The 27,708-nt window shown below is 41.5% G+C and overlaps 2 protein-coding genes and 1 long non-coding RNA gene across 3 annotated transcripts; 2 read left to right on the top strand and 1 right to left on the bottom strand.

The window, feature by feature from the left end:
• Positions 1-468: 468 nt before the first annotated feature.
• On the bottom strand, positions 469-27,566 carry LOC117464463 (beta-1,4-galactosyltransferase 6-like). The gene is made up of 8 exons (XM_071206788.1): positions 27,490-27,566; positions 10,857-10,970; positions 9,950-10,074; positions 9,678-9,794; positions 9,401-9,588; positions 9,111-9,233; positions 3,077-3,193; positions 469-919 (listed from the first exon to the last, which is right to left on the bottom strand). Exons 2-8 carry the CDS (start codon positions 10,858-10,860, stop codon positions 772-774), a joined length of 822 nt encoding a protein of 273 aa, XP_071062889.1. The 5' UTR covers positions 10,861-10,970; positions 27,490-27,566; the 3' UTR covers positions 469-771.
• Positions 12,537-14,656, top strand: LOC117464473 (uncharacterized). Its single transcript, XR_004554092.2, has 5 exons — positions 12,537-12,770; positions 12,956-13,005; positions 13,935-14,036; positions 14,136-14,276; positions 14,530-14,656. It is a non-coding gene; the product is annotated as an uncharacterized lncRNA (long non-coding RNA).
• Positions 15,005-26,226, top strand: LOC117464458 (uncharacterized). Its single transcript, XM_034106905.2, has 6 exons — positions 15,005-15,063; positions 15,159-15,252; positions 21,951-22,280; positions 22,366-22,534; positions 22,853-22,980; positions 23,276-26,226. The coding sequence occupies exons 1-6, from the start codon at positions 15,023-15,025 to the stop codon at positions 23,540-23,542; spliced, it is 1,029 nt and encodes a 342-aa protein (XP_033962796.1). The 5' UTR covers positions 15,005-15,022; the 3' UTR covers positions 23,543-26,226.
• Positions 27,567-27,708: the final 142 nt, after the last annotated feature.

The following is a 27,708-nucleotide window of genomic DNA, read 5'->3' as shown; positions in this document are numbered from 1 at the left end:
AGGGGACATGATCAAATCGGAATATAATGTTCTTTTAAAAAACGTTAACTAAAGGGAACAATCTATTGGACACAGCTGAAGCTCTGGCCTTCCTTAAAAACTAACTAATTTAATACAAATCACAGTTGTATTACACACAATGCACTGTTTTTTGAGAACACAAATTCGTAACTAATGCACCATAATACATTCTGTCGAAAAATTAAAATTATTATGAATACAAATAAAATAAAAGAAGCCTCCCGTGAGTTACTACAAGCTATAAAGTAGATTTTAAAAACGTTGTATAGAATAAAAGCTCACTGCGGGACGTTGTAGAAATGCGTGTGTGCACCACGACAAAGGAGCCTCATTCACTTTACATTGGGGTTGTTTGCGTGGTGCCGACACGTAAATGTAACAAAGTTCGTGACTCCATCACGCAATGCGGTGTTAAGGAGTCGTGGTGGAGTCACGCATTCTGGTGAGATCAGGTTGCGACCCACCCATCACACACACGGACACAGGCACACACACACTTACACACTGGCACAAACAATCAACAGTTCACTTTGAGAGACTTGCCACTGCCTCTTCGTTTTCTGCTCTTTTTTTGTCGATTTGGATTTTCATTTTTTTCCCCTCACTAAGTTTTCTTGGCAGCATTACATGGTGCGCCTCTTCAACCCTCCCGGGTCCGAGCCCCCTCCTCTCCTTCGCTGCTGAGCAGGAGGCCAGGCTGGAGGGGAGCTGGGGTGTGGTGGGGGGGAACTGGGGGTTGGTTGGGGCAGATCAGTAGTCTGAGATGGGGGCGAGCTCGGGATCCAGGTCCACTGTGATGTTCTTGTAGAGGCTGCTGAGGGAGAAGTGGGGACTGTAGTGGAGGTTGTTGAGGCCGTCGAGGTGTTGCCGCTCTTTGGAATACCTAAGCAGTTTATACCTACAGACAGACAGGCAGACAGATCTCAATATGCATCCTGTCATGCATCTCCTGCTGCTTCCATCTGCAGACTATAGGTGCAACACACAAGGTGTACATGAACAACTAAACCATGCCATGTAGCCTTCGGACTGACACTATGTACCCTTTGGTGTTTTCTACCATTAGCTACAGTTGGCCAAGTAGCGGCAGCTTTCATACAGAGGTAAACATTTGGAATATCTCAATTGTATATTCTATGAAACAGAATGGGAAAATATTCTGTTCTTTCTTTTTCTTAGATTTTCAGGAAATTAATAAATCAAATTCCATGTTTTTCCATGATGTGGCTTTTTCTTTCAATATGTATGTCTCCATTACTAAAAAGTTATTTTCTTAAAAAAAGCTGTTATTGCAATTTTTAGTCAACTCAAAATGGACAGAACAGTGCACTGGTTGGGAACTAGTTTATTCTGTGGATGAATACACATTTCAGGGCTCGACATTATAAATGGCCCGCTGGCCCGGAAGCACTATTTAGACACCCCGGGCCAGCATAATGTACTTTCCACTTGCCCGCTCGGGCCACTAAAAATATTGCTTTAAAAAAAAAAAAAAGGTCCTGTGGTATTGCTATTTTGACGTTTATTAATGCTACAACATAGCGTTTCGTGAGGCGGCTGTGGTTGTTGGGTGAAAAGCAAACAGCTGTTTGCTGCAGAGCGAGCTCACTACAGACTTTCTCGCCACCTAACTATTCTCCAAAATGTTTTTCGCCGGGTAAAAAACAATCTTCAAATAAAAGAATGTCACCAGAAGAGTTAAAGGAGAGTGACAGGGAGCATGAGAAGAAGAGGGAGAGAACGTTTCAGCCACACTGCTTGATCGATGGAGTTGGCTTTGATATGATGCCAATATAAACAAGATCTTTTGTCGGCTCCGTACATCAATGCCGACCTATGCTGACAAGTGAAGAGTAGAACATATAGAGGTATTGGCTTTAGGGAAGTGTCCCAGCAGTTTAGGATAATGAAGGTTCTAATCTATTACATAGCCATTACATTTCTAACTCCTAATGAGGAAGGCAGAAAGTGCATTATACAAATAATAATATACTCATAATAATAATAATAATAATAATAATAATAGCAGACATTTTTTTCCTAATATAATTATTTTAATAAACCAAATATGAACAATTGAGGAAAATGAGGAAGAACTGATGATTCAAATGTTGCAGTACAAGTAGTAATGTAGTTCATAAATTACTATGGCAACAAATGTGTTAATTTCCTTCATTATTAGTCGTCTTTTGGATGAATGCTCTTGAGCCAGTGGTTACAATGGTGGGGCCAGTGATGACACAATTACACTGGCCCTCCCTTAATGTCTACCCCTGCATTAGGTGCACTATTTGTGGCTGCAGGACTGACCTTCAACCCCACAAATAAAGTAGTGTGTGCGTGTGTGTGTTCATGTTGATGAAGGAACATGTCAGACCGAGCAACAGGGACGCTTACTAATGAGTGATACCCTGTATGCCAGGGCAGGTTTGCCTTCACTAACTGTACGGAGGCTCAGTCATTGGTACATGTTCATCTATAAAGCCATGTTGGGTAAACTACCAACTTATATCTGCTCTCTGATCTCACAGAGAGTGGCAAGTAGCTATTGCCTGAGATCCCAGGATGTGTTTTTATTACATGTGCCAAGTGCTAGGACTGTTTTAGGTACAAAAGCTTTTATGTGCGCTGCTCCTCTAGCTTGGAACACTCTGCAATTTCTTTTTAAACTGAGCATTTTGGTTCCCTTGCATCATTTTAAAGCTCGGATAGATGAAATGTTATTTGATACCTGTCATTGTGAATAGGTTGTAATTTGCACCCCTGTAATTATGTTGTATGATGTCCTTTTTGTTTTCTGTTGTTTTTATGTGTAACCAACGTGCTGCAGGTCTCCCTTGAAAAAGAGATCGTTGATCTCGATGGGATTTTACCTGGTTAAATAAAGGCAAACAAATATCAAGCTTTTAAATGATTTCATGCCAATAAGAAAAAGGAAAAAAAGGAATATCACAAGCCTAATTTTAGGTAGGCTTACAGTGCTGAACTATACAAAGCTAATTTGCTTTAAACTAAGTTTACATTAATTCATTTAAAGTCAATTTGAGACTGAGACATAAATCTGTCTTCCCTCCCGAGAAACTGCACCTCTCCTCTGTGGTGGTGATGAATGGACTTGTACTTGCCGATCTCTCCCTCTGGTCGAGTCACATTCAGTCCAGCATAGTGAACCCTGAGGAGAAACAACGCTGAATTACTGTACAGCATGAGTCGGCAATAGGCGGCCCGCTAGCAATAATATTTGGCCCGGAAAATTATTTTGAGAATAAAAATCAAATATTTTTTTTTACAATATCGGACCGACAGTCGCACATATTGGCTATAATGTCCGAATAGAGAATATACCTACACCTGAAGAATGCTTATTGTACTTTTATCCATGTTGAGAATTAATGACGCACAGCACAGGCACAATATGGCAGCGGGGCAGGGCCGGCCCTCGGCATAGGCAGTATAGGCGAATGCTAAGGGCGCATCAACCCATAGGGGGCGCCGAAAATTGAAAAAAAAAAAAGTTAGAAATAAAAAAAATATTTTTTTTTTATTTCATAACAACACAATTTCCCGATTTTGGATCAACAAAGTACATCTTATAATCTTATACTAACAGAACTACGCCTATATTGCGTACAGCACCCATACAAATAAAATAAATCAAACTCCCAAAAAACGTACACAGCTTCTGTGTGCTTTTATTAACATTGGAATTTACTGTGTAAGCGGCCGCGAGGGGGGGGGGGGAGCTTTAGAGAGCTCTCTCCTGAAAGACTGAGAGGCTCTGATAACCTCAGCTCAGTGAGGTAAAGCCACACCTTTATATGATCATTATAGTTATAAAAAAATAAGAGAACAGGTGAAAAACAGGTATAAAATACTGACAGTACAAAAAAGTTGTTATTAATAAACAAGAATACAGTTTGAAAGGAGAGTGATTTGTAAAATATCCATAAAGAAAAAGAAAATCTGCTTACAGTTCTGTTTCATCTGGGTGTTGAGAGATGTATCCATAGATCTCCTAATGTTTCTCTCAAAGTGCACCAGATTGATGCTTTAAACTTCAATATAAAAAAAAAAAGTCTTCCCGGGGGTGCATGCCCCCGGACCCCTAGAGGAGCCCCCCCCCCCACTTAAATCATGTTCAAATGGATAGGAAACTAAATACAGTTGCACACATCTTGTGTCAATATCTTTGTTTTTGTGGTCATGCCACAACCATGCACGTGCGAATCATAGTAAAAACTAAAACTGTATGTATGTTCTTCACCAAAACCAAGTCCTCCTGCGTTGAGCCAGATGTGTGTGTGTCCGGGGAGAGGCTACAGGTGGTCTCACAGTACAAATACCTGGGGGTCTTAATTGATTCAAGACTCAATGTTAAGGCTCAGGTGAAAAAGGTTTGCAACAGGGTCAAATTCAATCTGTTCAACCTGTGGTCACATGCCTGTGGTCACATGCCTGTACAACCACTCTTAAACCCCTGGAATCATTATACAAACAAACACGTAAAATAGTAGATAAGAAGTCAGTTTATTCTCATCATTGCCCAATACTCACAAAATATATCTTGTTGAGCTGGGAAAATGTAATGAGATATGCAAATGCTTGCCTCATGTACAAAATAATACACGGCCTTACCTCACCTCCGCTCAGACATTTTATCACCATACGCACACCTGTAACTAGGTCAACAAGAGCTGCAACAAGAGGAGACTGCGTTGTTCCATTAAGGAAGAGTTCATTCAGCCAATCTTCTTTTTCTTTTAAAGCTGCACAACAGTGGAACTCAATCCCAGTAAAGATTAGAGAACAAAACACCTGCAGTTTATTTAAATCTAATTTAAAAACATGGTTAGTGGAAAGTCAGCTCTGTCAACACTGACACAATCTGTACATGACAACGCTCTGTTTATATGCCTTGACCTGTATCTGTCTGCTTTGTGAATTTGTATTTTAGTTTAGTTTTTATGTATATGCTTGTATTTTTGTTTAGTTTTTATGTTTTTATATATGCTTGTATTTTAGTTTAGTTTTTATGTTTTTATATATGCTTTTATCATAATATAAGTATCTCTGTTGAATGTTGTTTTACTAATAGTATTTACCTGTTATTTGAAGTGAAATTTTGTTTTTAGGATGACTTTTAACATCTGTCCAGGGACTACAGACGAAAAATAGCCTGTTGGCTAACTCTGGCGCAGTTACAGAAATGTCAATTAATGTGCACTGTCCCTGTCAAATAAATATAAAAAATAAAAATAAATAGTGAGTGTCTGCATTTGGGGGGGGGGGGGGCGCCAGCTAAAATCTTGCCTAGGGCGGCAAATTGGTCAGGGCCGGCCCTGCAGCGGGGTGCACTGACGCTGATAGTGGATCAATAATAGGTGGACAGCGCGTGGTGCTGAAATAGCCAACATGCCAAACATGTGGTTTGAAAAAAATAACACCAGCTCACTAAATCATTCAAACGTAATGTTTACTTATATGTGAACAGTAACCAAGTGCAGTCAAAACATTGACAACAAAATCGGAGAAGCCGCCTGATCATGGAGGGCGAGGGGTGGTGGTGCATATGCTGCCACCCCAGTTGGCAGCTTTGTTTTGGAAGAAAAATTGTGGCTCATCGGACATTTATGAGAGAAAATCCCTAATGTCCGAGAGCAAGTGAAAGCAGCACAAGACGCGAGCCTTGTAACCCCTCCCCCGGCCCTGGCGCGAGCATGAAATGTGATTGTCATTTGAACGGGACGGCGCAAAACGAGAAGCATTCGGTCTACAATGACAGAGAAGAGACCGTCAAGTTTGGCTGTACTCAGCATTGATTCAAAACGCACTAAAGGATCTTAATAAGCTTGTGAGCAGTGGCGGACTGGCCATCTTTAGAATCTGGAGAATCACAGAACGGCACCGCAGCGAGGCTCTCCGCCATCTAGTGGCTCAGAAAAAAATTGGCCCAAAGCCAAACTTATTTGCCGGCCCCTGCTGTACAGCAATAAATCAACATTTATTTATTTGCTATATTTCAATATAGTGATATAGAACAAATGTGAAACCAATGTATTGGTCTGTCTGTTGAAACTGACCATGGAGCTCATAAGGTTCTTTCTTTTCTGACGGACAAAGAAAATGGCAGTAATATCATTGTTTAGAGCCTCCGGGCCGCATACGGTCCATTTGGCGAGACCATTTGGTACGGCCCTCGAGGTAATTTATAAACACACGCAAAAAATAAAAAAATTAAAGAAATCTAGAGCGCAAAATAATTAAACAAGTGAGTGCCTGTTTTTCCTGGCCACGGTCAGGGTTCTTGAACACAACACGAGCCTAACGTGTCATCACGTGGTATATGTCTCGTCTGACAGGGGTGGAGTTCTGACGGAGAGCACCAGAACGCCACTCCGGCACTTCAGAAATTGCAGTAGGCTACCCATAAGGAGCCGTACACATGCTGCAGTTGTGCCTGAAATTAGATCTGTGGTTAACACAATGTTAAGAGATTTTCAAGTTTGGTTCTACGATATAAAATATGTCATTAAAGACCCTGATGGTGAATGTCGGAAGTTTCATGAAACAAGTGATTATATGAGACTACTAAACGTGTACTCCTTACACATCAAACTGACACCAAAGAACACCAAAGAACACGTCCCGACGGAACGTCGCCTCACGTCTCCTGCGTTTTGGCCATGTGTCGCACTGGAACACACCGCAAAGACTTCAGCCGACGGCCAAGTTGCACGTACGAACTGCTCATGCGTGAGTGGCAATAACTCTCCTTACCAGCAGGCGGCGGTAGTGTGTATTCGTCATTCAAAAGAAGCAACAACCGGAAGACCGACCGCGTGATAACCGAGAGAAGAAGAACAGACTGCGTGATTTAACCAAACAACAAATAGCGTGTGCGTTCCATTTTCACTCTACAGCGAGAAGCTCACGGGGCTTTCCCGAACCTGTGTCGAGAGCTGGAGTTAAATGAAATCTCAGATTTGCCTTCTTAATAGTTTGTTTGGGTCTCTCACTTTCGTTTCGCTTCTCATGCACGGATTCGCTAGCTAAACAGCCAATCAGAGTGATTTCTTTGGCCAACGGCCTTCCGATTCAAATTCGAGTCGAATTGGCGGCGGAAGGTGTTGGCACGGCAGAAAAGACACGACTGTGCAGTACACACCAATCTGAGTAGGGCGACACGACGCTCATCGACGGCCCGACATCTATCGACGCCGAAAATTGGCTTGGTGTGTAAGGACCTTTAGAGCTATTCTAAGGTTAATGGTCTTGTCCTTTCGTGCAGTGTAGAAATGACGTTTCTCCATTTGCTAGCAGGTGTGTTTAATGTTTATGTTTATCTTTTTTGTTCCGTCTTAGCACCTCCTCTTCTATTCTTGGTGTGAACATGTGAATATAAGACCCTCTGCAGACCTCCTGACTTTTGTACTCCGCTGCAGACTGCTTGACAATCTGTAACGATTTACCTTCTTGCAAGAATAAACTCCCTAAAAGACTGTTTACTTCAAAACTCTTCATCTCGGTATAATGGAAAGGTTTACCCACCATTTTATTATTATTTGTTAGTCTAACAACATTTCCACCACACCATATCCTAACGTTAGCTTTTTACCTCTGCCGATTGCATTATGCTTCCAAAATCATAAAAGTGGTGTTTAATATGTAGAGATTATCCAGCTAAACAAATGTATGCCACAGATCTTTTGCTGCAATATTCTAAAATCCCTTTTTCCCCCCGCGATGCTCACTTCCGGGTCAACCTACAAAAACACATCATTATTGCACCATTCTATGGGGCAATGGTATATGAGAACAGTGGTAATGACCACAACCATAGCACATCCAACAATATCAGACCAGGACATACAACTACTCAGTATCAGACATTACTGAAGTGGTAAAAACATCAAATTCAAACTGGAAGGTTTGGGGAGCAGATGAATATCATAGCAGCAGCTCCAACCCCTCTCAGCTGTCAGAAGTCCCAGTTGAACTCTCAGCAGGATTACTGGGAAGAGAGACGCTTGATAAACACAGGTCCAGGTCTTTTACCACAAAGACATTCATGCTGCCTATATGGGTGAATACATTACAACTGGTATCTAAAAAGGTATCATCTACTCCTCTGGAGATATCTACACTAGGTTAACTATGGTACTGTGCAGATACCTTCAGTAGTAACCATGGACACCACAGGGAGCCTGTGTCAGGGTCTGCTGTTGTACTTTCAAAAGAAAAGAAGAACACCAGAAGTGTATCATAAAGTGAACCACATTTCTGCTATGGTCCTGCACCAAAGATGCTGCACACACACTGCTGAAAACATCTTTCTAATATTTCTCCTAATATTATTTAGAAAAGAGAGGATTGATGAAGCTGCATCACAAGACTTCCAATTGTCTCAACCATGGCAAAACAGCTTACAGCTCTTTTCTTGGCTTAAGGTTGATTAATGCTTAAAATGGCAACCATAATTACGGAGTAAATACGTTACCTTTAAAGTATGTTCTAGGAAACATGGTGCCACCTTCTAAGGCAAGAGAACATATTCAGCTCATTTTCAGGTTCATATTTGTATTTTGGGGGGAGGATCCTTTGCAGATCATTTAGTTTGATAAATGTAGATGGAAGATGCTAAAACAATTAGCCTCTTGTCCGCAAGGTATTTGTCATCCTACGACGATGGTTGCCTGTGTGTGTGTAATGTGAGCGATACCGAGTTTCGATTATCTATCAAACGTCTGGAAGGAAAGTCTTAACATCTAAGCTTTCCTCAGGACCGAGGGGAGTGTTTTAGTGCCACGCATCATGTCATCATAGATTTGTGGTTCTAACAAAAACTCTATGCTTGGCCGGACTTTGGTTAGCGCATCAAAATCCACACTAACGGACTTAAGGTAGGTCTCTGCATGCTGTATGTTTTCTGTCTCAATACACCCCTTATTACAGATCACCGTTGTGTTTCTCTTTATGTGGAAAGCACAGAAGAGAAAAGCAGTCCGATGACCGAACGAGAACACAAGCACTGCTGAGTAACTAAATGAAGGGCTCTCATTACTTTGTAAAAACCTTGTTTGTAGACTAACCTGTTCCACAAGTCGTCATCCTCTCCTCCCCAGCCCCAGAATGCATTGGGAAAGCCATTAATCTTCCGAAACTGCTCCACAGTGAGTCCACTGACACCACCAAAGAACTCGCTATATGGAAGACTGGAAACAAAAACAAACAAAGTGTTAAAATCAACATGATCTGTATAGTTCATAGCCTGTCCAAACACTTTGAAATCTATTGGTCATTGCCACCAAAGGAAATCAATACTTAACTTAAGCAGGACAAACAGTTTATGTTCTTAAAAGATATCTGATGACACACTCACATGTACATGTATTTGTCCAGCTTGGCAGCAAAGTGGCGTGGCATCTGACCGCAGCCGTAGTAGTTTCGGTCATTCTCAGGGATGTGGTCGACGTCATGGAAGATCAAGCAGTCCCAGTCCAAGTCCTTCATGGCCTCCAGGAATCCCACGTTAAACAGCATGGCTCTGTTGAAGGGCTGGCTGCCACTCTACACGCCATGAGTTGAGTACACGTTAATAAAGCTGTCTTGTAATGCACAACGTGTTCATACAGCAGCATGCAGTGCGGGCCACACACCTGTTCGATGACGTAGAAGGCAAACTGCAGCCGCTGTCTCTGCAGCATGGGGATAAGATGTTGGAAGAGGATGGGGAGATGCTCGTGACGGTTTCTAAACGGAATCAGGATGGCCACCTAAAAGGAAAATATTAGAGTAAGAAATAAGAGCCAACCTTCGACTAAATTCATCTGCTTTCTTGTTGTTTTTCCCCTAGAGGAATCCATTTGCATCACTGGTTTAAAAAAAGTTTGAAGGACATATATTATTTATACACTTCTAAAAGGCCTACCTTCCAGCGAGGTCTGCAGTCTTTTGGTTTCCAGTGGCCTCCAAACTCAATGTCAAAATACTTGGAGGACCTCAGTTCTATCTCCTCCATGGGGATCTCTGTCATGTTTACTTCAATAAGGCCCTCTGTGGAGAGAGTTGTGTGTGTGTGTGTGTGTGTGTGTGTGTGGGGGGGGGGGGGGGGGGTACATAAATCAGCTTCACATTAAAACAAATAACAACTTTCTACAGCGTAAAACATAGGGCTTTGTTTTTCTCTCGTTCCTGTGCTACTTAGCTCATTGGTCTGACCGCTATTAGCTAATTCTCATTTATTTTATATTTGTGTTGTATTTTTACAACAGAACAATTAAGCAGCAAAGCTTGAAGTGCAGTAGATTTTAAATTATGGCTTTCCTGAAACGACATGTTAGAGCCCGTCTTTCAATTTGTAAAAAAGGTCAAATATTGTCACCGAATCGTTACCTCAGTAGTCATGGAAGTATAAAAGACTACATTTCCCACGGCGCAAGCCTCTTAAGAGACACAGAGATAGGCAATCTGTGCGAAAGACACAGTTGAGAAACAGTTTTATACCGTTTAGTAATATTATCGTACACAAAGTAAAGGAAGAAAGACGATCTAAGTTGTTTATTATTTTATGGGAGTTTTGCCTCTTTTGTTTTGATTTGTTTGACTATTTTAAAAAGCCAATTTTCTTTGTTGAACATGTGAAAAGTTTAGCATTTTCTTTTGACGACATGCAGGTTGCAAAATATCAATTGGAAGTCAAACAAGTAAAAACAAATGAATGAAAGATAACGCATTAAAACTGTCTGTTTAAAGCGTCTACTTGCTTAATGGAAACAAAGGGAGGAAGCTGCGACAACCCTTTCCTGTTTCCTGTCAGGTAAAAGGTCTGTACTCACTCATAGAAGGTAATCGCTCTGGACATGGCAGGTTCTGGGCGTAGGTGAAGTTCTCGGGGAGGTACGTGGTCGGCTGCACCAGGTATTCACTGGAGTTGCTGCCATCAGGATAGTCTGCAGAAAAATCAACCAACATCTAGTATAACAGCAGAATACGCCAAACCACATCATTGACATCAAATGACTGATGATAGGGCTTCAATATGGACCCTATTTCTCATGATTGTGTCAAATGAAAAACATTTTTAGGAAATTGATACAGCCTGCAAGGTAATCCTATATTAAAATAAATATGGGGGAGTAAAAAGATGTTGACTCTTAAATGTAGCGGAAGTGATAATGAGCAATACAATGAAAATACCCCAAAAATTACAAATATCAAAAAGTAGGCTAGATACAATAGTTGATTACATATCGGCTACTCAGTTACTTTCTATAATGACCTCAGTTCGATATTATATTATTTTTGGGATATGAAACAGTTTTTGAAAAACTTCGACAAGTTTATATCAACGCCGTGAATCGATATTTGCGCACGTGTGCATAACCGATGGGATTTCTGGTACATCCATGGTAGTAGTGAGTGACTGTGACAATGCCTTCGTCTGCAGGTTACACGCAGGGGCGGCGGGTACTGTAGGCTAGGGAAGGCTATGCTCCTACGCTCCTATGCAGCCACCTGTACTACGAAGCCAGTTCAACAGACCCTGGATATCTTTGAGTTATCTTAACTAACCCTAACAATAGAGATCTCGCTAAACGGTCCTACGACGCTGGTTATCAACTTGGTAAATCAAGCCAGGGTTTCTCTCTCCAGCTGAAAGCTGGCGGGCGGGGTGAGCAACATTTTACCAATCACAAACAGGGACAAGTCAGAGCCGTATCTGGGACAAGTGTACTGACACTGACAGCGCAGCGTCATACTTCATTAATGAAAAGTAAACTAATATTAGACAAATATGAACTTTAAACATCCATGATTTAAACATATAATCCAGGATACAAGCCACATAGTTGCACCTGCAAGGTGAATACAGAACAACTGGTTAAAAAATAAATAAACTACTATAAAGTGTTTGAAATCGTACAACAGTTTTATGATATCACTGCCCCATCTAGACACGAGTGGATCTGACTTTAATTACATTTGAGTTGAGTGTTTCGCCAACCTAATGTGTTGCTTAAAATAATACTTCTGCATACAGTATGACAGTATGTGACAATGTAAAGTGTTGCACGGCCAGATACGGCTCGAGAAGCTGACTCAGATAAGGAAATATATGATATATTATGATATTAAATGATCGATGATCTGATTGATGATGTGATATGAATGATAAGTGCGACACGTCGCCGTCTTCCCTGCTTAGTCCTACGGCAGTTTAAACTGTATTTCCTTTATCCTGTAATATGACTTGATAGATTTAAACTCCGCACACTGAGCTCTGATCAGCAGGCGGTGCTTTCACTGAGTTGATCTCTTTTCTATAGACGCCGGAGGCGGGCCGCATCAGGTAAAAAAAGCTATTTAGCCTTCCCAAACCTGAGCCTCACGCGCCGCCTATGGTTACACGTTTATATTATACATCCATGGATTAGACGTTATTCACACGTTTGAGGTGAATGTGATTGACAGGTGGATCCGACCAATCGCGGAGACGCATTGGTACACAGCAAATGTGCCAGTGTTATATTTTCAGTGTTAGTGTTAATCAGCAGGGTTCAGTGTTATTTTAACACTTAGTTTAGTCAAGCTATCACTCCGAGAGTTTTTTCCTGAAAGTGTTGGTGTCAATTTTGGTCGTTGTGAGGACTCTCACACGCGGAGACGAGTGTTGAATTGACCAAACCCCTCAATTTCCGGCAAAGGAGCTTCATCCAAGACCTTCGACAGCCATTTCTCTAACCAAAGCGGTAAGTTTCACTCGATTAAAATTAATGTTTTGCGGTTGATGTAACCATGAATAATGTCTGTAAATTGTAATTATTTACTTAATATGTATGTTTTGTATCTGTAACTTTTTAATCCAATTTGAAATAGTTTTTTTATGTCGAATTTCACCATTGCAACTATACTGATGAGTATACTTGAATTATAGGAGAGTAGACCTACATTCGACACGAACAGGAGACGCATTAGGGGACAGAGGTGAGTTGTTTTTACAATATGCGAAAAGGAGAAGTTAAATAAAAAGTATCTTGAAACTGGTATCTTGTTATAATGTAAGGTTGTGGATTATGGCGTATGAGTCGACGACATCCACGGTAGCATTATTAGCTTGCAATTAGCAACCACGGCGCTCCCCTGTGTGTGTGAGACGGTGGGAGGGACACGAATGTGGACTATTGTAAGCTTTATTTCTCTAAGCTATTAACTTTATAACGCTGCTTTGTCACATGTTCACCTATTTATCCCACCGTCCCGGGGCTTGCGGACCGATGTTAGCCGCGTTTCATTATGGGGTGTTTCCGCCATGTTGGAAGCTAGAGTTATAAACCGCTATCACTGTGTGTCCTCGTGGAGTCGACGGTCTCTTTACTACTAGCATTATTAGCTTGCAATTAGCAACCACCCAACAGCAACCTCCTACTGAAGCAGAGAACGAATGCGAGTGAACACTGCGGCGCTCTCCTATGTATGTGACGGGGGGAGGGAAACGATTGTGGACTATTGTAATCTTTATTTATCTAAGCTATTAACTTTATAACGCTGCTTTGTCACATGTTCACCTATTTCCCCGCCGTCCCGTAATTAAGCAGATTAGCACAAAAATCCCAGCAGTCATGCATTCCCTGACGTGAGCCCAGCGGTCCTCTTCTAGTTCCTAGCTTAAACATGCTGATATAGTACAATCAACTTTATAACCAAGTGTATTTTAGATAATTGTAGCTAAATAACCAGTTATATTATCTTAGCTAACCATAACAAATGTGCAGGCTGTTTTTATAAGTTGTATGCTTCATAGTATGGGTTGTACATACAGTATGTATTATATATGTGTGTCTGTATTTATATACATATATGTGTATATGTATCTGTGTATATGTATGATAATATAAGTCATTTTCCCTTTGAAGGTGGTGACATGCTGGTTCCTGTCGAATACAAGAGTGTGAGCAAATGGGTCAGGGTACCAAAAGTAGAGGATGTCTACATTTACTCTGAGTTCTTACAAGGAGGTAATTAAAGTGTCTTGCATCATGGTTGCTTTCAAGAGTTTCAGTGTTGTATGTTTATCTTGTGAGTTATGATATGGTCCAAATTATCCTTTGTTTCAGTGCTGGCAAAATTCAATTGGCCAGGTTTGACTTCCTTGATGCTAAAGGATTCTACAGGAGTGGAAGTGGATTCTGACATCTTTGATGAGCTTTTGAATTCATCTCGGGTGTCTTTCAAGGCCTTCACTGAAGAATGCAATGGTAATAAAATGTTATAATAAACGTTATAATTTGAATAACCTTGGTGTGTGTGTGTGTGTGTGTGTGTGTGTGTGTGTGTGTGTGTGTGTGTGTGTGTGTGTGTGTGTGTGTGTGTGTGTGTGTGTGTGTGTGTGTGTGTGTGTGTGTGTGTGTGTGTGTGTGTGTGTGTGTGTGTGTGTGTGTGTGTGTGTGTGTGTGTGTGTGTGTGTGTGTGTGTGTGTGTGTGTGTGTGTGTGTGTGCAAAATGTTGAAGAGTCTTCTTCAGGGGATCATTCTTATCTGATGGGTCATCATCAAGCTCGGACTCAACAATAAGACTAGAATCTACCAAAGCTTGGAGAAGACAGCTGATTGAAGGACCCCCTGACAGCAGCAGTGCAAGAGATGTAAGTTATCTGGTGTGTTTTAACTGATGCTGCACATAATTCATAATTATTTGTACCAATAGTAAGTGTCTTAAAAAAACAAGGGAAATTCCCATGAAATGCTCAAATGGAATGTTCTGTGTGAAAGGGGCAAGATGCCAGTGAGGAAAGCTGTGTATCCAATATCCATTTTTCCTAAAACGCTGTTTTCAGCCCTGATTTATTGTTACGAACCGACATTAATATATGTCCTTGTTAGCTAGGTGTAATGTTTGTGCTGAATGCTAGGCAATTGTTGTTTCAGATTGTCAACGCAGCCCTGCATTCAAAGCCAGGTGGTGACCAAGTCATAAGAGTCTTTGTGATGGTACAAGAAGAAAAATGATCAATATACTTGTGGCAGACATGGTAGAGAGCCATGGGTAAGTATTGTATGCTTAACATCTTGTTTTGATTTGATACATTTTCTTCATTTTCTGTCTTTATAAATATTTGTAATACATTTGTTTCTTCTCAGGAGGATCCCTCCAGTCCATGTCCGCATTACCTACGCACTTGGCATTACAACGTTGTTCCCAAATTTAAAAGACCCCGATTCAAATAATGGTTATGTAAGTATTGATATTAATATGCTTTTGTTTTTAAAGCTAATATATTACTTTCTGCTATAATAATACATTTTATTTCTATAGCGCTTTTCTTGAACCCAAAGACGCTTTACGTTTGGGAGGGAGGGTAGACAAACAAAACAAAAAACCACAAAGAAACAAAACAAAAGCAGTCAGGAGGAAGTTGGTTGGGGGGGGGGGGGCTTATAGATACAGAGTTGAAGAGGTGGGTTTTGAGTCGGGACTGGAACAGGGTGAGGGACTCAGACTCACGGAGGTCTTGGGGGAGGGAGTTCCAGAGCTTCGGGGCTGCCACAGAGAAGGCTCTGTCCCCGAAGCTCCGGAGTTTGGCCTTGGGGATGGAAAGCAAACCGGCTGAGGTGGATCTGAGGGACCGGGGTGGTTGGTAGAGGGTGAGGAGGTCAGTGAGGTAGGGGGGGGGGCAGATGGTGGAGGGCTTTGAAAGTGAGGACCAGGAGTTTGTAGTGGATGCGGTGTGAAACGGGGAGCCAGTGGAGTTCTTTGAGGACCGGGTGATGTGATGCCATGATTTGGTGTGGGTGAGGAGTCTGGTGGCTGCGTTCTGGACACGCTGGAGTCTACTGGGGGATGTAGTGCTGATGCAGTAGAGGAGTGAGTTGCAATAGTCAAGGCGGGAGGAGATGAAGGCGTGAATGAGTCGCTCAGCTGCAGGGCGGGTGAGAGAGGGACGGCGTTTGGCAATATTGCGGAGGTGGAAAAATGAGGTTTTTACAACTTGACGGATGTGGGGCTCGAGGGAGAGGGTGGGGTCAAATATAACGCCAAGGTTGCGTTCCTGGGTGGAGGGGGAAACAGGGGTGCCATCAATGGTGACTGTCAGGTTGGGGTTTTGTTGAGGGTGGATTTGGAGCCGATGAGGAGGAGTTCAGTTTTACTGCTGTTGAGTTTGAGGAAGTTGTGTTGCATCCAAGATTTTATTGCAGTCAGACAGGATTCGATGTGGGGGGGAGGGGGGGGTTGTTGGGGGATTTGGTGCTGAGGTAAATCTGTGTGTCATCAGCGTAACACTGAAAGTCCAGGTTGTATTGGCGGAGAATCTGACCAAGGGGGAGGATGTAGATGATGAAGAGGAGGGGGCCGAGTGTTTAAGTAACAGTTGAATTATTTAACCCATAACCATGCCACAGCTCTTACATGCATTAAATCTAACACACATGACTTCCGGTGAGCAAGGCGAGTGAGATGGCTGCTTAAATTTGAGCTCTTGATAGCGATTGGAAATCAACCCCCTTAACTCGCCGAGTAACATACAAATTGATGCAATCTTAATGGAATGAGAGGGGGAAAGAGAACTAGAAGTCAAAAGAAAGGTGACAAACTAGAAATGCAGAATTCACCGGGGATGGAAGACGCTCGAAGCTCCGTTAGCTCTGTTAGCTCACAACAGGACTCGGCAGACACCATGCGTTCAATGCTCCAGGAAATACGCGATTTCAGGGCTGAGCATAAAGTGGACTTAAACAAACTCAAAGAAGAAATCAAAGGAGACATGAAATCTGAACTCGAAGATATGAAGCAGGAAATTTACCAAAAACTTTCTGCTAACTCCGCACTAACACAGGCTCACGAAACTAGGCTGAAAGAAGCGGAGGAACGAATCGAGGAGGCGGAGACAGCAAACATGGCTATGTCAGATGCGTTGATTAAATCAATAAAAGAACAGAGAGCCATGCAGGGGAAACTGGTGGATTTGGAAGGCCGATCCAGGAGAAATAATATGCGCATTTATGGAGTACCCGAAGAGAAGGAAGGTAACTCCATGTCTGACTTTGTGGATAAACTTTTGAAAACTGAACTAGCTTTACCGGACACCAACCTACAGATACAACGCGCTCACCGAGCTGTGGCTCGCAAACCGGAAAGGAATGCACCGCCAAGGTCCATAGTGGTGAACTTTCTGGAGTTTACCACCAAAGAAAGGGTTCTGAAAAAGGCCTGGGAAAACAAGATACTGATGGAAGGGCGACGTCTATCGTTCGATCACGACTATGCAACGGAGATCGTCCTGAAACGCAAGCAGTACATGGGAATAAAGAGGGTCCATAAAGAGAAGAATATACGTTTCCAGACTCCTCTCGACAGGATGCGCATTCACTGGGACTCGGGAACACGCACATACGACAGTGCGCAAGATGCAGCGCAGGAGCTGAGGAGGAGAGGTTTCTCCGTGGAGATACCAGACCGCAACGCTTCGGAGCTGTACCCGGAGATGGAGCGTCTCCACCAGACCAAGACATGGCAGCGCGTCGGAGAGTGTAGTGCAGGTGGGACTGAAACCGCGAGCAGAGTAAGGAAGAGGCTACAAGAGTATGAGCGGATCCCTCCCGGGACTAACTGATTCATATTGTATATCCACTGCATATATTTGTCACGACTTCATTTGGATTATATAAATGCTATCGGGTGCCGTTGGACTACTAGGATGCGTGAGATTGCGTGTTTCACCTCTAGTGAGGGGCCCTCCAAGAGGAGGCTCTCCCCTCTTCCTGCCAACGGGGACTTAGGGTGGCGAGGAATCACCCTACCTTACCTTGGAAGTCTACGTTTTTCTTTTTACGTTATACGTTCACTACATGTGGGCCAGATGTTCAGGTCTGTGTTTTCAGTTGTCTGGAGTTTTGTGGATGCAAAGGATTGGGTAATTTAAATGCCGTACAATAATATAAAAGTGGTGTCACTTAATGTAAATGGGATGAATAATCCAGTTAAAAGGAGCAAGGTCCTGGCTAAATTGAAAAAAGAAAAGGCCCAAGTCCTATTTTTACAAGAAACTCATCTGCCTCAACAGGAGCATGACAAATTAAAACGCTTTGGTTATAAAAATACATTCTATAGTTCGTACAAACCTAGCCAGAAGAGGGGAGTGGCTATCCTTATTTCAAATGCAGTTCAATTTGAACTCCATAAAGAAGTTAGGGACAAAGAGGGACGATATGTATTAGTGAAAGGAAAGCTTGAAAACGCAGTGGTGACATTGGTAAATGTATATGCCCCCCCAGAGAGCAACAAATCTATTTTTAAAAATCTGTTTGATGTCATTGCATTGGAGACTGAGGGTATTTTGATATGTGGAGGGGATTTTAATGTGGTCCTGAACCATAACATAGACACTACAAGCCACAAAAATAGCAAGAAACACCTGACCAAGTTCGTTAATGCGTCAGTGCAGGAAATGGGACTAATTGATATTTGGAGGGAACTTCACCCCCTTGAACGGGATTATACACACTATTCGGTACCCCATTCTGTGTACTCCAGAATTGACTACTTTTTAATAAATACGGGTGAAAGTCACAGGATCACAGAGAGTAAAATCGGCGTGGCAGATGTTTCGGATCATCATATGATTAGCTTGTCAATAAATCTGAATAGTAGACAAAAGAATACAGTGTGGAGGCTCAATGTGGGTGTTTTGAATAATAAGGCGACCGTGGAACAGTTAAGGGAAGAGATACAAACATATATAGAGGTGAATGATAATGGGGAGGTGGATCCTGGGATACTGTGGGATGCTTTGAAGGCTGTTCTCCGTGGAAAGCTGATCGCCCTAACAGCATCACAAAAAAAGGCCCGGCTAGCCACATACAAATGCAAAATAGAAAAATTGAGAGAAATGGAGACAAAGCATAAGAATACAGGGGAGCAATCGACATTACAACAAATTAAGGAAACAAGGGGGGAGATAAATGAGATCCTCAGAGGAGAAATTGAAAAAAAGGCAAGGTTTTTAAAGCAGTCTTATTACGAATCAGGCCCAAAAGCAGCTAGACTCCTGGCCAGACGCCTGCGCAAACAGCAAGCCTCTAATACAATTCATAGAACAAGGGACCCCCAAACCAATCAACTACTGTATGAGCCAGATGAGATAGAAAGAATATTTGAAGAGTACTATAAGACACTCTACTCTAATCCACCATTAGCTGATGAAAGCACAATAAAGAAACTTCCTTAACTCGCTTGATCTGCCATCTATAGGTGAGATACAGAATGACACCATTACGTCGCAATTTACAGTTGATGAGCTGGAAGCTGCGATCAGCAGGCTAAAGACCAGTAAATCACCGGGCAGCGATGGGTTCCCAGCGGAGTTCTATAAAACGTTCACGAAGGAGCTAACACCTCTGCTTCTGTCTTGTTTTAATTGGACTCTTAAAGAAGGCAGGGCCCCCCCATCTTGGAGGGAAGCAATTATTTCCATTTTGCCTAAGGAAGGCAAAGACAAAGACCACTGTAAAAATTATTGGCCAATTTCTCTTTTAAATGTGGACTACAAGCTGTTTACCTCAATCATCTGTAAAAGATTTGAGACTTTCATGCCAGATCTTATTCATGAAGATCAAACTGGATTCATTAGAGGGCGTCAAACACAAGACAATATCAGAAGGACTCTCCATATTGTAGACAATGCGCATAAAAAGGGCACAAGTATGGTTCTGGTTAGTCTGGATGCAGAAAAAGCGTTTGACAGTGTCAGTTGGTCTTTTTTATATGAAGTACTAAGGAGGTTTGGTTTGAATGAAAATGCAATTCGGTGTATTAAGACTATTTATCATGAACCTACGGCTAGAATCAAAGTAAATGGGAGTTTGTCCAATAGGATTCAGCTGGAGAGAGGCTCTAGACAGGGCTGCTGTCTCTGTCCTACTCTGTTTGCTTTATTTGTTGAACCATTGGCGCAAGCAATAAGGCAGAGTGAAGATCTGCAGGGTGTCAATATAGGGGGGGAAGACCATATCATTGGGCTTTTTGCAGATGATGTTATAGTTTTTCTTGAGCAACCAGATGTATGTTTCCCAAACCTGATGAACCTACTCCACACATATGGTTACTATTCAGGGTATAAAGTGAACGTAACAAAAACTCAAATTCTCTCATTCAATTACTCACCATCCCAACAAATTAGACATGCATATAACCTAAAATGGAATTCCAAAACAATGACTTATCTTGGTGTAACTATAACAAAAACACTTTCTAACCTGTTTGAAGCCAATTATAACAAAATTGATGACAATATCCGAAAGGATGTAGAAAGGTGGTCCACCCTCCCTTTAGACTTCAGTGCCAGAATACAAACGGTTAAAATGAATATCCTACCAAGGCTGCTGTATTTTTTTCAGTCTCTTCCAATCGATGTTCCACAAAAAAGGTTCATAACCTGGGATAGGATGATTTCTAGATTTGTTTGGAATAGTAAAAAACCAAGAATACGATTTACGACACTTCAGTTGCCTAAAAGTAAGGGGGGAATGGCTTTACCAAATCTTAGGGAATACTTCTATGCAGCCCAACTCAGACCTTTGGCCTACTGGTGTAGACCAGATTATGAGTCTGGATGGAAAGCCATGGAAAGGGAGGTACAGGGTCACCACATTCAGGAGATAGGAATTTGGTGAGGGCTCTGAGAGGTGAAATGGATCCGATAGTTGCGTTTACACTAGAGGTCTGGAATGCTGTAGTAGCAAAATACAAATTAAAGAGAGGGATACACACGCTGAGGTGGTTTGCATACAATTCCAATTTTAAACCAGGGGTGTACGACCCAACATTCAAAGAATGGATGCAAAAGGGCATAACAGCAATGTGTACAGTTACAGAAAAGGGTGAATTGATGGGTTTTCAGGAATTACAGGCAAAATATGGTATTACAGACAGGGATTATTTTAGATACATGCAGTTAAGACACTATTTTATAAAAGAGATGAGGCTAAATGCAGATGAGTCTTTAGATACTGTAACTGGGGTGATTGTGGATGCGTATCAGCAGAAGGGCTCTCGGATCATCTCTGCTTTCTACCAGGCTTTGGGGGGAAACAGGCGGGAATCGACTATCTACATAAAAGCAAAATGGGAAGCGGAGTTACAAATACAAATTTCAGAGGAAGAATGGTTTCAAATGTTCGAGACGCAATTTACATCCACAAACTCATTAGTATGGAGGGAATTCTGCTAGAAGAACCTGACTCGCTTTTTCATAACACCCAAAATAAAGAGCAGGCAACTTGGTGTACAGCAACAGTGTTGGAGGTTGTGTGGGAACATGGAGGCTGACCACTCGCACATTTTCTGGAACTGTACAAAGATAAGGTCATATTGGGAGAAGGTTAATGCAGTTGTCAAAATTATTTTAGGTTATGGAATCCCAAATACCTGCCCGGTGATGTATCTTGGGAACATTAAGGATGTTGTGATGGGAGGCGATCTATATTTGATTAAGGTTTTACTTGCAGCGAGTAAGAAAGCTATAACCAGAAATTGGCTTAATGTGAACGCTCCAACTCAGGAGCAGTGGCTGGAAATTGTTGAAGATATTTCTGCCATGGAAAAGTTGACATATGTTTTGAGAATCCAAGAGAACGCATTCAATAGGAAATGGGAAAAGTGGAATATTTACATGGTTGACACCAATGAGTAAGTGAATGACTAATTCAATCTTGTACGGTATGTGTGAATATTGAAGGTCTTCAGACAACTAGTATGTATTGTGTTTTATTTTACAACTGATTTGTGTGTATTATGTTTTGTTGTTCTGTTATTATTGTTGTGAAAACTCAATAAAAACATAAGTATAAAAAAAAAAAAAATCTAACACAGGTCATGTTTAGGATAATTCCTTGATCTTAACCAGGTGATGGATTAACTTTTAATTAAATCAACAGGAGCATTTCTATGATCACCAGAGTGATTCTGGTTACCTGGCATGGAGGCTGAAAACTGTGCAGCGCAACTCGGCTCAAGAAATCGAGAAATCCAAGGTCTCTTTTCAAGTCGGACCTAAGACTCATCGCAGCATTCATTCACCTGTGAGGCCGTTATCAGGTGATGAATGCAATGAAGCTATGTCGGTGATGAGGCACTCAAGTGACATAACCCTGGTCCAAGACAAAATGAAGGCAACATTTCAGAAAAGACAAAAGGTTGTTCAAGACCGAGCCACAGCCTCCACTGTCCTAGACCTTTTTCCAAGATTCCTGGACACATCAGGCTTGGTAAGAAATAACGACTTTTTAAAAGCTTTGTGATAGTTCATTTTGCTCACTAATGTAGTTTTCCCTGTCATGTTTTGTGTTTAAGATTGAACAAGACTTCACTATGCTCTTTGGCAAGGAAGTCTCTGGTAAATTTCTTGCGAAATGGCCAACGTTCTTCAAACAGAGGATCATTGCAGATTGCAAAAATCTCCCTGGAGGTTTGCACGTGGATGAGGTTCTTTTGTCTGCACAACAAGAATCTGATGATGGTGGTAAGTGTAAATTGGTGTCTTCAGTGTTCCCTATCTAATCTAAAGTATTGGACCATACCAGAGCTTTTCGTGTTTTGGCTGCTTTGCTCCATATCCCATGTACTTAACATAACTGCTGGCCAGTTTTTTTATACAATATTAAATTAATGCGATATGGAAATCAACTTCTGGGGAGACTCAGGTCCATCTATTATCAATCATTATTCTAAAAACACAACATATAAAGCATCAATGATCTGTGAAAAATAGGCTCAAACATGAGATAATATTGGTAAAGTCATTCAAGTAATTGAAATGGTGTAAAATATTTGTCTGTAGTATGGGACTGTGAGGTGGCTGCCATCCTTCTGCTTCTTCACCTGTTGCCGCCAACATCCAAGGGCAAGAAGTCACCAGTCAAGATTAGTGCAAAGGATGCTGCTGGCCGCCTGGTGAAGTTCTTAAGGGTATGTTCTTTCGAAACGTTTTTAATATATATTTCCATTTAGAAAACAACAGATGTTTGATTGTAAAGATCTGATAGTAATTTTGAAGTGGCTTGACATGTTGCAGATTTTTTTTAAATGTTCAGACCGGGTTGGTGTTTTACAACACGGGAGCAGCTTTTGTCCTAATTTGAAAGTAATTGTGAAAGGAAAAAATAATTGTGCTCTTCCAGTCATTTGAAGATTTTATCCTAATTCTTCTCCAAATTCCAAGTTCTGTTCCTTGTGATTCATTCGCTGTCTCTTTTTCTCTCAGGTCGGGAAAAGCATTGAGACCTTCCTCAAGGACACTGGCCCTGCTCAGCCGTTTCTCCTGTGTGTTGGAGAAAGAAACGACAGCATCCAACATTTCTACATCGTCATGGACCAAAAGGCCATTCCTTGTAAGACGCAGACTGGAGTTGCTGCCTTTGACGAGCTCTTCAAGGCACATTTTGCTTTTGCTGTGTCTTATGATGAAGCACTTCTACACTTCTACACGCAACTTCTACACATTCATCCAGACAACCGTGTATGGCATTGATGTTGGAAGTGTGAAGGAAAGTCCTCGAGTCAAGGAAATTAGAGCAAGACTTCTTCACAGTTCAGTTTGAAAGGCAGTCCTTTCTGACTTGAACTAATGTTCACATGTTACATTTGCAAGGTACACCACATAAACTGTTCAGTGTTATTTAGACATTTGAAGTTTCAGCATGGTTTGTACCCAGGAAGGTCTTTGCGTTTGCACTGTGGAGAGCTTGGATGTTTATTTGTGTTTTGCACATACTCTGGTTACAAGCGGCACCTATCTCGAGCACATGAACACAGTGTTGATCCAGATGTCGCCAGCCATGTTGAGTTTGAACCTGGAGCTTCTGTTTCACAGTCAGTTAATGTGGATTCTCCTGTGATGGTCACTACACACATCCCGATGGAGAAAAAGAAATTACTAGACATGTGCAGCTCAGTTATTGCTCAAGTCCAAGCATCAGGAGTTCCTGAAAGTACTGTGCAATGTTTAGTTGGTTCGATGGAGGAACTGGTTAAGGACATCCATGCCCATGCAAAAGAAGCTGTTGTTGAATGTTTGTCATCTGAAGCATCTAAAGAAACCCTAGAAAAAGTTGAGAATTGTTTTGATCAGCTTGGGAATCCTTTTTCATGTCTTAACACAGAATCTAAACGGATGAGGCATTTTGAGGAGAAATGGAAAATAGTTCAACCTGTCGAGTATATTCTTGGTGTGCGTTTTGATACACGCAGAGATAAAACAACAGGACTATACAGGCAAGTTCCTGTCAATGATAAGTTCATGTATGTACCCATCATGGGGTCTCTTTCATCCATGTTTAAGAACACGGAACTTTGTAACAGTTTTCAAAGAGCTAAACAACACCAGGAGGGCTTTTACAGAGATGTAAACGATGGCGCGTACTTCAGGAACCACTGTTTATTCTCACAACAAGAGCATGCTATGCAGATACAGCTCTACTATGATGATTTTGAGACCGCTAATCCATTAGGCTCAAAAAAGGGTGTGCACAAACTTGGCTGTGTTTATTTTATTTTGAGAAATTTCCCTCCAAAGCTTAATTCTGTGTTGATGAACATTCATCTTGTATCTTTCTTTCACTCAGAAGACTTAAAGAAATATGGGTTTGACGCTATTCTAAAGCCACTTCTCGACGATTTAAAGATTTTAGAAGTTGGAGGAATGCAGGTGCCTTTTTCAACCACACCTGTGAAAGTTTCAGTGTTTCAGGTTACAGGTGACAACTTGGCTATACATGGCCTTTTTGGTTTTGTTGAATCATTTAGTGCAAAGTACTGTTGTCGTTTTTGTTTAACTGAAAAGGGAGAGATGCAATCAGTTTTCAGTGAAGATCATCCAGGTTTAACTTTACGTTCTAAAGCCCTTCATTCAGAACACTGTGCTGCCATTCAACAAAATCCTGCTTTGGCCTCAACATTTGGTGTTAAAAAAACCTGTCCACTCAATTCCCTACGGCTGTTCCATACTACAGACAACTACGCAGTAGATATAATGCATGATTTACTGGAAGGAGTGGTGCAGTATGAGTTGAAGCTTGTGTTTCAGTACCTGATAAGGAACTTTATATCCAGAAGTTCATTGTCAGAGAGAATCACGAGCTTCAATTATGGATTTACACAGAGGAAAAACAGGCCAAGTGGGCTACAACTGGATGATGATGGCAACAATCTTGGCCTTAATGCTGTTCAGTCCTGGTGTCTTTTGCGCAATACCCCATTGATGTTTGGAGATTTAGTTAGCAGGAATGATAGCTGCTGGAACTTGCTGCTCCTCTTAGTACAGATTGTGAACATTGTCTTTTCACCCATTGTAACCCATGGTATGACCTGCTATCTGAAACATCTTATTTTTGATCATCATACACTTTTTAAATCTCTGTTTCCAGAACGAAATTTGATTCCCAAGCACCACCATATGATACATTACCCAAGCTGTATTAGGAAGATTGGGCCACTAATACACATGTGGTGCATGAGGTTTGAAGGCAAGCACACATTTTTCAAAACGTCTGTAAAGGCAAAGAGACATCCGAATCAGTTGGCTTTTCATTTTGATAACTTTTATTTTAAAAGATTCCAATTTGGCCCCATTACTGAAGTCTTGGTCAGCAGTTTGGAGGGCAGTGAGGTGCTGCATGAAACTTTTGATATGTCTTGTATTGTTCCCACAACTTCCTGGGTCAAAAGCTATGGCACAGAGTACCAGCCTGGGATGTATGTATGTTCTGGTGTTGAAAATGAGATGCCTTTGTTCAACAGGATTGTCAGTGTGATTGTTAAAGAGGACAATGCTTATCTTCTAACTTGTAAAGTCTCAACAACATATTTTGATGATCACTTAAATGCATTTAGTATCGAGGAGAAAAGCGATGTATTCACACTGATCTGTGTAGATGACCTGCCATACTACAGACCATATGATAGGCAATTTTCAAATGACACTGATGGCCAAATGTTTATTGTCCCATACTGTAATTTTGTGTCACTCCATGATGAACTGTTGTAGGTTTATGAATGTAATTGTGGTGTACTTGCCTTGTAATACAAACTATTTTGTTAAATTTGTTGTCTTGTATTTTTTGTAAAGTGGGTTATGGGGTTTTGGCTGGGAGGGATTGGATCTTCACAACATTCTACACTCTCAAGTGTTACATTTTGTAACACCCAATAGTGTTACTAAATTGAGATCCAGTGTAGTCTGGTAGTGTTGATTCTTTAACACTGACACTAGTGTAGAGTAATATTAACACTACTGCGTGTTGGCCAGTGTTGATTTTCAACTCGTTTCAGTGTTCCATTAACTACAAGTGAGTGTTAAAATATTAACACTTTCGAAAGTGTTTATTTTACACTGACGAGTGGACGCATATACACACTTTTCTGGTGTTAAATTCAACACTGTGTTAATTTAACACTGGCATTTTTGCTGTGTAGCTTTGATTGGTTTACATTTCTGTCTGTTAAAGACACGTTCGTAATCAGCCAATAGATATTCGAGTTGAGGAGAGAATGGGCGGGCCTAGTTGTATAAATCCGAGGTAGGAGCCGATGAGCTGCACTGATGCCCCGCGGTGGATTTAGCAACATGTACTAGTTCATGTCATTCTCCATGTCCACTTGTTGCTGGTGGTTGTGGTAGAGGAGCTGTAGATTGTTCACTAACATCGGTAGCACGGTCGAGCTGTAGATGGTGTACTAACATCTGTAGAATGGTCAGTAGCGTAGCGTTAGCAGTAGCACTGACAGTAGCTCTCGTGTAAACGGAGTCTCAGAGCTCACAGCTCCTCAGATCTGTTCAGAAACTAGACAAAAGTGAAACAAGTACAAACCACAGACTTGTCAAAGCATTAATTCATGGTTTTTACTAACCGGTATCAGTATGTTGTTACGGGCCGGGACAAACCAAACTGTGCTACGTGCTGCACTGGAAAAGCGCCAACAGTGAATCCATGGAGGCAAACACACACCTTTTAAATCGCGCTGTTCATATGTCATTGCAAATATAATATTCCTTGACCACTTTGTCTGCTCTAGGCTGCAGTGAAACTGACCGCATCACGTAGCGTCGCACATACTGTTGAGTATTTCTTTTGTTGAGCTGGAGCCATGAACACCCCCCTCTCCCGAAATAAAAAACTATTCAAATTGTTAAGAAGTGCGCCAGTGCCACTGCCATAGTTTCCATTATAAACGGCGAATGTTGTCGGAGTCGAGAACTTTGAAGTTTCAAAGCCTTAAAAAAATATATATTACATCTGATGTGTGGAACTTGCATGACACCGGGCTAAGTTTGCTAGCACGATAACGAGCTAGTTAGCCAGCTATTCTGTCGGCTAATGTTAGCTAACTTGGCCTTACATTTTTAATAACCAAATACTGACTTCAGCTGACAAGCTAATAGGAATGTAACAAGTTAACCAAGCACATAAACATACTCACATGACTCCACATCGATGAATATTCAAATGAAATGGTCGACCAAGCAGTCTTCAAGTTCCACTCAAATGTCAACCTTCTGAGTGGACTGTCCGTGCTTGACTGCGGGGACAATGTGCCCGGAAATACTCTCCCCTGACGTCACCCACAGTTAACTCGCATTTCCCATGTACATTTCAATAGCTTTAACAGGTTGTACAGTAATACAATAATTTAGGTAAT

Source organism: Pseudochaenichthys georgianus, chromosome 19 (assembly GCF_902827115.2).
Source record: "Pseudochaenichthys georgianus chromosome 19, fPseGeo1.2, whole genome shotgun sequence".
In the NCBI taxonomy this organism is placed as follows: Eukaryota; Metazoa; Chordata; class Actinopteri; order Perciformes; family Channichthyidae; genus Pseudochaenichthys; species Pseudochaenichthys georgianus.
This window is presented reverse-complemented; position numbering and strand designations above follow the sequence as displayed.